Below are 10,795 nucleotides of genomic sequence, written 5' to 3'. Positions count from 1 at the left end.
TTGTTATCTTTAATATGACATCAATGTTTTGGTATCTAAAGTGACACTACCCCCTGGATCCTATAAACTTGACTCATCTAAGGCAAATATGACTCTTCTCTGCTTATTTTTTCATGACTTTGGAGGAAATTATTTATAGGTAAATGGGTGAAATTTCTCATAAAAGAGTGAATTCTAGAAAATACATTTATACCTTACCTGAGGGGACTAGTAGTTTAATGGGGTATAATCTATAAACAGTTTCCCTCCTCATACACCTTAGTGAAAATATAGCTGGATCACTGATTGTGGCAGGTTCTAATATGTATGAGGTCTCCAGACATACCCCCAAAACTCATCTGATGGAAAATACTGGGGAAGATAAGGATAAGTTCAATTTACCGAATCATTTTGTTCTCAGGCAGATCCACCAGAAATGCACTTTTGTGTCAGGAGAAACACCTGTTATGTGAATCCTAGGACAATCATACATTTGGAGACCCTGCAGGAACCTCTAATTCAAGTTTTCAAACTATTCTGTAGCCTTTAACAACGTTATATAAGATTAGTAAATTCTTCAAGGGAATCTGTCAGCAGGATTTCACATTTTGACCTAATGACATGCCCCTTTTTAATAAAAATGTTACCAATCTTCTATTATAATTAACATTGCAAGTCCCATTCAGTTTTAAAAGTATGGGTCATTAGTTCAAAATATGAAATTCTGAAGACAGGTTCCCTTTAAGACCCATACCAGGAGGTATATGCTCCACAAGTACCCACAAATGCAAATGTAAAAAGTGCTTAGTAACACAATTCACACAATGTTCAAGAGAGGCCTGGATGACTTTCTGGAGAGAAAAAATATCACGGGTTATGGGGATAAAACATTTATTTCATTCTTAAAGGTTGGACTTGATGGACTTGCGTCTTTTTCCGGCCTTATATATACTATGATACTATGATACAATTAAAATGTATTCATGTATAAAATGAAAGCTGTATTCTGTGTGTGAGAAATAGAATGAAGTGACACAAATGACATAATGAGTAATAAAAGAATTATGTGACTACGGAATTCCCTCTGCACATTACAACATATTCCAGAGAAAAATAGAGCCAGCTTTCCATCAAAATCCCACACACAATGGCGGAACCTTAATGGACCAAATCAGAAGCCAAACATGGTCTGTTGTACATCACTTACATCAATTGTGCGATTTACTTGGCAATCCATTATTTTCGATTTTATGCTTCTATAATGAAACTGAAAAACTAAAAACCGTTTTTCCTATGATCAGTTTCCCATGATCCCTTGATCACTTCCGATGTGGGTTGGATCACTAACCACATGTGTTGCACTTCCAGTCTTAGACAAAATCAGTCATGAAACCAACGTCAGACTGGACCCACAAGATAAACATTATGCTGGGGAAACCCCTAGTAGCCTCCTTATTGGGTTTGTCTTCTGCTGTACATCGTCTCTGGTACCGGGTAAGAACTTGAGTACATTTGAGGATCCTCTGGTGGGTAAGTCCCACACCATGTGCAACTATTCTAGTGAAAATCATAAAGGAGGAACTACACATGATAACAGAAAACTAAGCACTATTCTAGTGATGCAATTTGGCTGTAAAAATAGCTGAATTGCCACCACTATGCATGGGTTTCGGGTCCAGAAAATTTTGTGACTTGGTGAGGTTTATTTAGACATATGTATTCTAATTAGAGTTCTGTGGACTCGTCAAAGTCCGGGTTTGACGAGTTTGGAAAAAGTTTGGTTGAGATACCCAAACTTCGCCCCAAACCCAGGCCCCATTGAAATCAATGGACCGGACTTGTGGTTGAAGTCCATGTTTCGGGACCCAGACAGTGCAGGACGAGTCCGTTCAACACTAATTTTAATTAATGCTAGAAAATTTGCGGAAATAGCAAATATTTAATATTAGAGTTAGGTTTTTGGCATTCTCCAACCCAGAAATGTGCCAATAAATCCAATACAGAATTTTAATAAGATCTCTGTAATAATAATAATAATAATAATAATAATAATAATAATAATTCTTTATTTATATAGCGCACACAGATTACGCAGCGCTGCACAGAACTTGTCAAACCGTATAAAACTCAAGCCTGAGAAAAATGATTCTCAAAAAATGTACGTGTCTTGTGCGCACACAGCAATGGCACATGTAATGTATCTTCAGCACAGCACTGTATGTATGGGGAAATACATTGTGATTGAAAGAATACAACAAGTACAATATATGTCCATTACTAAATGTAATATAATCACTGCAGTATAAAAGAGTATATTGAGAGAGTGCACCGGAGTGGCTAATTCCAGCTCCTGTCCGCCGCCAGTTTCTCTACATTGTGGCTGATGGCGGAGAGCTGCTGCCAGGCCTCTTTGTCAGAAGAGTGGTCCAGATCTCTGCGGAGCTTCAGGCTATCCATATCGTAGCACAAGCCGTCCACATGACCCTGCATGCGCCGGATTTCGTCATTCTTCTCTGCAATCTGAAAAGAATGAAAACATTTGTCTTCTAGTTCAAAGAAACTGCTGGTGTGTTCAGTGGCCGGGGCCATGCGGGGAAGGAAGTCTAGTGATGAACTGGCGGTGGGGTGGAGAATGCACACAGATGGGTTACTTGTGATCCAAACAGTGTTAACTTGGTTACAAATCTAAAACACATGACAGGTTTCTACAGAAAATGAACAGAAAAGTCAATGCTGGTTTAAGTGATCATACGCTGTGAGATATGTCTCCTGGACCCCCATGGTTGGTGAGATGCACTTCTGCTGTCCCACCATCACAAACCTGATTTGTGTCTAAACTATCAGTAGCAAGGCAAATTACATCATTAATTTAGAGGTTTTATAATATACAGGTGGTCCCCTACTTAAGAACACTCGACTTACATACGACCCCTAGTTACAAACGGACCTCTGGATGTTGGTAATTTACTGTACTTTAGCATTAGGCTACAATTAACAGTAATAACAGTTATCAAATGTTTCTGTAATGAAGCTTTAGTGTTATTCCTGGTTCTTATGACAACCCAACATTTTTAAAATCCATTTGTCACAGAGACCAAAAAAATTCTGGCTGGGATTATAATGATAAAATATACAGTTTCAACTTACATACAAATTCAACTTAAGAACAAACCTACAGACCCTATCTTGTAGGTAACCCGGGGGCTGCCTGTATACATTTTCATTTATAAAACAGGATATGTTAAAGGAAACCTATCATCAGGTAGATCTGATGGTAGGATGCTAGTAATGTGCTAACCCTAATCTGTATTTACCTAAACCTAAAATACTTCCTAAACTAAGATATATTTTATCTAACTAATATGCAGAGGCTACTGGGGCGTGGAATAGCCTTTGCTCCCACTGCCCGGAGAGGTTACTCCACGCCCCAGTAGCCTCTGCCGATAATTAGCATATTAACTAGATAAAGTGTATCTTGGTTTAAAAAGTATTTTAGGTTTAGGTAAATGGAGATCAGGGTTTAGCACATTAGTAGCCACCTACCATCAGATCTACCTTAAAGGAAACCTATCATCAGAAATCTGACTATTAAGGGCAACCTGTCCCCAGATTTTACCCAAATAAACTACTTGCCCCCTTACATAGGGTATGAAATGTGCTTTCTAGAATTTAGAAAAGAAATCTGATCCTGTGTCCTTCTTTGTCCTTATTTAAAGGAACTTGTCACCAGGGTTTACCCCACTAAACTACTAGTCCCCTCAGGTAGGGGATGAAATGTTCTTTCTAGAATTCCCTTTGTTATGTGAAATCTCACTTTTTCACCTATAAAAAAAATCTCCTCCAAATTCATTTGAAAATGAGGAGAGAAGAGTCATGTTTGCCTTAGAGGAGTCAAGTTTAGAGGTTGCAGAAGGAGAGTCACTTCAGACACCCCTAATTTCGCTTCTATAGTACCTGGAAACATGCTTTGGATGTCATATTGAAAAGAAGAAACATCAGGCTTGTGGTTTTGTGATCTACAGAGCCAGAGATATAGACAGTTACAAAATATTTCCCAGTTATGTTCCCTGGTGTGATCTGAAAGATTTTATTCTTGTCTTTAAAAGGACACCAAAAGCATGTTTCTAGGTGCTACTGAACCGAGCATAGCGGCTTCTAATGTGACACTACGCCTACATCCACTAAACTAATTTCAGGAAAATATGACTCTTCTCTGCTCATTTTCACTTGATTTTAGAGGAGATATTGTATAGGAAAACTGGTGAGATATCAAAAAAAAGAAGAAATTCTAAAAATGAGATTTCATACCCTCCCTGAGGTGGCTAGAAGTTTGTGGTAGGATAAAATCTAGTTTTCTAGGTTCCTTTTAAGAAATATGTGCGCCAAGCAGCTATGTATATACATGTTTAAGGAGTTATTTATGATCTTTACCATTTTGTCTCCAGGCTGTATATACTGTATACTGTACCTGTGCATTTTTACTAATGCAACCAAGCAAGTCAGCGCCCCCCACCCCTTGTGGTTTGTTGGATGAATTGTGGGGACATTGGAAATCAGAGGAGTAGTACACAGTAGCCAGTTGGTGTGTGCTGTAGAAATCACCAGGCTTGGCCGTCCTAAGGCTAATGTGTATGGTCGTGACTCAAATTAACTGGTCTTGTTATAGTTATACCGTCCCTTTAAGCTAGTCATATGCATTAGATTAATTATGGCCATGAATCCCAATTCAGTAGCACTGACCTACTGTCTGACATGTGCAGAGACAGCCCAGACACATTAGGTTTCAGCATGTCCAATCATTTGTTTTGCCTGGCGATAAGAGCTGTCAGAAGAGTCTTGTTCTCTTATCTCATATAGATTTATTATATTATCCCTCCATTACTGCTCTACTGGAAAACAGATGACCCAGCACAAAGCCAGGACTGAAGGACCTGAGAGAAACAGAAGGAAACTGGGAGGGAATTGGATCATTATTTGCAGCGTGCTGTCTTTAACTGTCTGTATATCTCATTCTGTAGCTCACAGAACCACAAGCCTGATGCCATCAGAAAGATGGGATTCTTATTTTACAAACCATGTTTTTAGGTACTATACAGCAGTAGATAGAGGTGTCTGAAGTGACACTCCCTCTGCAGCCTCTAAACTTAACTCATCTTAGGCAAAGTATGACTCTTCTCTGCTCATTTTAACATAACTATGAAATAGATTTTTATAGGTGAACAGTTGAGATTTCACATAAAAGAGAGAATTCTATATTATAATAATTCTTTATTTTATATAGCGCACACAGATTACACAGCGCTGCACAAGCATGTCACTTCAGTCCCTGTCCCCATGGGGCTCACAATCTAAACAACCTAACAGTATGTTTTGAAGTGTGGGAGGAAACCGGAGTACCCGGAGGAAACCCACGCAAACACGGAGAGAACATACAAACTCGTTGCAGATGTTGACCTGGGTGGGATTCGAACCCAGGACCCCAGTGCTGCAAGGCAGAAGTGCTACTCACTCAGCCACCGTACCCTACTTAAGGCAACTACTATTTTAACCCCTTACCGGCAAGTGACGTAATAGTACGTCACATGTCGGGTCCCGGTACATGGAGAGGGCTCGCGGGCCGAGCCCTCTCCATAGCCGGTAGGTCTTTGCTGCATATTGCAGCAAAGGCTTACCGGTAACACCCGCGATCGGTGCCAGCACCGATGGCGGGCGGGCCCCATCTTTCCATGGCGCCATCTTTCCGTGGATAGTCGCACCCCGTGACGTCATCGGGGAGCGTCGATCCGTCGCCATGGTAGCTTCGGGTCTCACGAAGACCCGAAGCTACTTCGGGTTAACCCATTCATTACAATGTGCTGTCAGCACATTGTAATGTATGAGTAGTAAAATCCCCATATACTGCCATACTGTAGTATGGCAGTATATGATAGGGTCGTACAGACAACCTAGGGTTAAAGTACCCTAGGGAGTCTGAAAAATAGTAAAAATAAAAAAAAAGTTAAAATAAAAAAATTTTAATAAAAAAACCTAAAAATTTTAATCACCCCCCTTTCCCTAGAACTGATATAAATATAAATAAACAGTAAAAATCATAAACACATTAGATATCGCCGCGTCCGAAAATCCCGATCTATCAAAATATGATAACAGTTTTTCACAGCGTTTAACCCCTTAACAGAAAATCGCGCCCAAAGTCGAAAATGGCACTTTTTTGCAATTTAAAAAAAAATTACAAATTCTATAAAAAGAAGTGATCAAAAGGTCGTACAGTCCTAAAAATGATAACATTGTAAACGTCATCAAAATCCGCAAAAAAACAACACCACCCACAGCTCCATACACTAAAGTATGAAAAAGTTGGCGCCAGAAGATGGCAAAATCCCCTAAAAAATTTTGTACAGGAGGTTTTAATTTTTTTTTTTTTTTTTAAAGTATTTATTTTTGCAATTTTAAAATTTTATACAATTAAAGTAAACAAAATCGAAGAACAAGATCGTCTGTCACATATTTCTTTCCCCCCAATACAGGATTATTATACAACAGCCATGGTAACATTCAGGTTCTTGCTGCGTTCCAAAATTAACTGAGGGATATTACACAGTAAATGACAGCAGGATACTACAGCCAGACATCTTGATACAACACAAATAACTATTGACACATAGACAATCAGTCACACACACACACACACCAGCACGCTCAGTCTCCTTCATCATGGAGAGGAGTATAAATCACATGTGATTATAGGGCAGTATGGGGAGTCGCGCACCATCTGGACCAGATGCGATCAAACTTCTGGGGACACTTCCTGTTGGCATACAGGGACCGGTAGTGGGGAATGACACTGTTAATAAGTAGTATCCATCTTTTTAACGGAGGGGGCTCCTGGTCCTTCCAGGTCATCACCACCACTTTTCGGGCATAGTATAATACAAACCTAAAGAAAATTTTATCATAGTGGCCATTGACAACTTCATTTATGATGCCGAGGAGACACACAGAGGGAGACATCAGGCGTGGGAGATCAAAGTGTAGATTTAGGAACTCCAGCACTTCGGACCAGAAGACAAGAACCCTAGGGCAGGACCAGACACAATGCAGGAAGGATCCGACTTCAGCCTGACAGCGAAAGCAAAGATCATTAGGCATTGCTCCCATGCGGAATAGTCTAGCAGGGGTGAAATATACTCGATGGAGGAATTTAGATTGGATCAGGAAGTCCCTCGCACTCACTACAGATGTGAAGTAGGACAGTTCGACCTCCCTCCAGTCATCATCTGACAGGTCAGGGATATCCTGTCTCCAGCGTTCACAGGCTCTATCAAATGGTCTGGACTTTTGCTCTTGTAGGAGAGCATAGCACTGAGTGAGTGGCTTAGGGAGGTCCGGGGTACTCATCAGAGTCTCTAGTTTGGAGAATTTCACTGTCAGGCTGAAGGAGCCGAATTGGGCTTTGAATGCGTGTCGCAGTTGCGTGTAATGGAAGCTGGCCGTATTGGGTACAGTATGTCTCTCCCTTAACTCGTTAAAGCTGAGTAATTCTGCTTCCGGGGATAAGAGCTGACCTACAAATTTCACCCCCGCCGCCCCCCACATTGTCCAGCCCGGGAGGGAGAGGAAGTGAGAAAGCCACGGATTGAGCCACAATGGAGTCCTAGGCGAGAGAGGGGGAGAGCTGCCTGTGTCTACCAGGGATTGTGCCCTACGCCAGCACACCGCTACCGTACGTAGGGGCAGTGGGGTATCAGATGGGGACTTATACCTGTACAGCAAGTTTGTAAGGGCCTCGTAGGAACCCACCAGGGCACCAGCCAGTGCAGTAGCTGCATTACCCATGTCTATATCTATCCACCACTGGGCATATACTAGCTGGGAAGCCAGGTAATAAAGATACAGATCCGGGGCAGCCAGTCCACCCCTCGCCTTGGGAGCCTGAAGCAGCGCTAAGCTGAACCGCGGGGCACTACTCTGCCAGTAAAAGGACCTGAGAATGCCGTCCAAGCGTTTAAATAGGCTCTTAGGAAGCAGTATAGGGCAGGCATGGAAGAGGTATAGGAATTTGGGGAGGAAGATCATTTTAAATATATTAATGCGCCCATACAGAGACAAGGGGAGAGAGGACCAGGCTTTTAGACGCGATTCGGTTGCAGTTATCAGGGGTGTAATGTTTAACTCCGTAAATGCCTGGACCTTGCGTGATACCAGGACCCCCAGATATTTAAATGTGGACACCACCTGGACTGGGACGGGGAGGGAGTGTACCCCTACATCAGATAAGGGAAAAAGGGCCGATTTGTCCCAGTTAACCCGGAGACCTGAGAACCCCCCATAGCGTTCTATCAAGGACAGAAGGGATTCCAGTGAGGGGCCCACATCCCCAAGGTATACAAGTGTATCATCAGCATAGAGAGATACCTTTTCAATGATAGAACCTCTAGCAATGCCCTTAATGCTATCAGAGTGACGGATCGCCACAGCGAGGGGCTCAATGGCGAGTGCGAAGAGGAGGGGAGATAATGGGCAACCCTGTCTAGTGCCCCTAGCCATAGGGAGAGTAGGTGAGATGTTAAGATTAGTCCGCACCCTAGCCTTGGGGTCGTTATACAGTAGTTTAACTAACGCTGTAAATCGAGGGCCAAAACCCATTCTAGGCAAGAGGGTCCATAAATATGTCCATTCCACGGAGTCAAACGCCTTACAATTGTCTAAGGATAATATAAACCCAGGGTCTGGAGACCGCTCTGCCTCTGCAATGTTCAGGTGTAGTCTTTGTATATTTATGTCAGTTCCCCTCCCAGGCATAAAGCCTGTCTGGTCTGGGTGAACCAAGGATAATATTACTTTGTTAAGCCTTGTTGCCAGAATTTTTGCTAGTATCTTAACATCTGAGTTTAGGAGGGAAATTGGACGGTATGAGTCGGGAAGCAGGGGGTCCTTGCCAGGCTTGGGAAGAACTACAATAAGGGCCTCTCGCATGGAGTCGGGGAGGGAACCGCTGTCAAACGCATCGGAGTACAGGCTAAGGAGAAGGGGGACCAGAGTCTCACAGTTATCCCTATACCATTCACCACCCAGTCCGTCAAGTCCAGGTGTCTTACCGGGGGGCAACGATTGGATTGCCAGTTCCACCTCCTCCGCCGAGAGCGGAGCATCAAGCTCCGATGACTGTGCCGATGTGAGTCTCCAAAGTGGAAGACTGTCAAGGAATCTGGAAATCTCGACGGAAGAGGCGGACAATCTGGAGCTGTAAAGAGAGGAATAGAATTCATAAAATACCATGTTAATGGCCCGGGGTTCTGTGATCAGGGCTCCACTACTGTTACGGATAGAGGGAACGGAAGCACAAGGACGTTCAGCCCGCGAGAGATATGCAAGCAGCTTCCCATTTTTATCTCCAAATTCAAAGATAGACGCCTCCCTGGCTAGCAGGCGCTTACTGGTGCGCTCCTTCACTACAGCTAGATGGTTCCTCTGCGCCTGAGCCCAAGTCTTTTTATTCCCCGGATTCGGTTTCTTTAGATACTCCTTTTCTGCGGTCACCAGTGCGGCGGTCAGCCTTTCCTCCTGCGCATTTAAAGACTTTCTATGGCCAGCTACACCTGACATGAATGCTCCCCGCACCGAGGACTTGTACGAGTCCCAGACTAGAAGGGGATCAGGATGGGTTGAGTGCACATCCCAGAACTCGCTGTGCGCTGCCCTAACAGTACTCTGGACCGCAGGAGACAGGAGCCAAGCCGGGTGCAGGCGCCATAAGCGGGAGTCGCTGGGGGGGCCTATAAGGAGACTAATGAACAAGGCGGAGTGGTCTGATGCACTGCGCGGGCAATAGGATACCTGATCAACATGCTGCAACATATCAGGGGAGACAAAGGCCAGATCAATCCGAGAGAAGCTCTTATGAACAGAGGAATAGAATGAGTATTCTCTCTCCTGAGGGTGCTTACAACGCCAAACATCGGCGAGGTCTAGAGAAGTGAGCCACTCATTCAGACGGACCGAGCCTGTGTCCAGACCACTTGTACGATCCAAGGAGGGATTAGGGACTGCATTGAAGTCACCAATGCAGAGTATCGGACTGGGAGGCATAACAGCCAGCTTACTGGATATTAGGTGCAATACAGCTGGGTCAAAGGGAGGAGGGACATAAATAGACGCTATAGTAAAGGTAAAGCCCCACAAGACACAATGTACGATCACAAAACGGCCAAAGTGATCCGGCGCCACCTGTATGACTTCTATGGGAAGTGCTTTGGATATGAGTACGGATACTCCCCTGGCGTAGACAGAGTAGGAGGAATGATAACCTCTAGCCACCCAGGCCCGCTTCAGAGAGAGGACCTTCTGACCCGTAAGGTGTGTCTCTTGGATACATACAATATGGGGGGCCTGACGCTTAATGACGTCTAACATCAGGGCCCTCTTGAATTTGGAGTTGAGTCCCCTCACATTCCAACTCATTACCTTAAGTGAAGACATCTTAGCGGAAGGGAAAGGGGTGTGGGGAAGGAGACGTGAGCAACCAAGCATTCATCCTTTCATACCACAGAGACACAGACAGACAGACAACAGTGAGCATAACAAATATAACAGAACTGACAATCCCAAGAATACAAACCCCCTGTCTAACACCCTAACAGCAGTAGTGCAGACCTATACCCACTAACAGTCAAATAGTAGAACAGTGGTCCCTAACTCAAGACAAACCTACACCATTTGTCCCGGGACCTTCAACCCTTAATGTATATGTGATCAGGAGGTTATTAGGCAGCCATATTTTGCGAGAACCAAAGAGGAGATAGGGGAGGGGGGGAGA

At 43.5% G+C, this 10,795-nt stretch overlaps 1 protein-coding gene across 3 annotated transcripts in view; it reads right to left on the bottom strand.

Annotated features, from left to right (window-relative positions):
- Window positions 1-2,025: 2,025 nt before the first annotated feature.
- LOC140132641 (uncharacterized) overlaps window positions 2,026-10,795 on the bottom strand; it is a 45,621-nt gene continuing 36,851 nt past the window's right edge. For all 3 annotated transcript variants that reach the window (XM_072151648.1, XM_072151650.1, XM_072151649.1), the window contains one exon: window positions 2,026-2,499. In XM_072151648.1, coding sequence (XP_072007749.1) covers window positions 2,317-2,499 — 183 coding nt within the window. In that variant the 3' untranslated portion in view covers window positions 2,026-2,316. The remainder of the gene's footprint in view (window positions 2,500-10,795) is intronic.

This window comes from Engystomops pustulosus, chromosome 5, assembly GCF_040894005.1.
Source record: "Engystomops pustulosus chromosome 5, aEngPut4.maternal, whole genome shotgun sequence".
In the NCBI taxonomy this organism is placed as follows: domain Eukaryota; kingdom Metazoa; phylum Chordata; class Amphibia; order Anura; family Leptodactylidae; genus Engystomops; species Engystomops pustulosus.
This window is presented reverse-complemented; position numbering and strand designations above follow the sequence as displayed.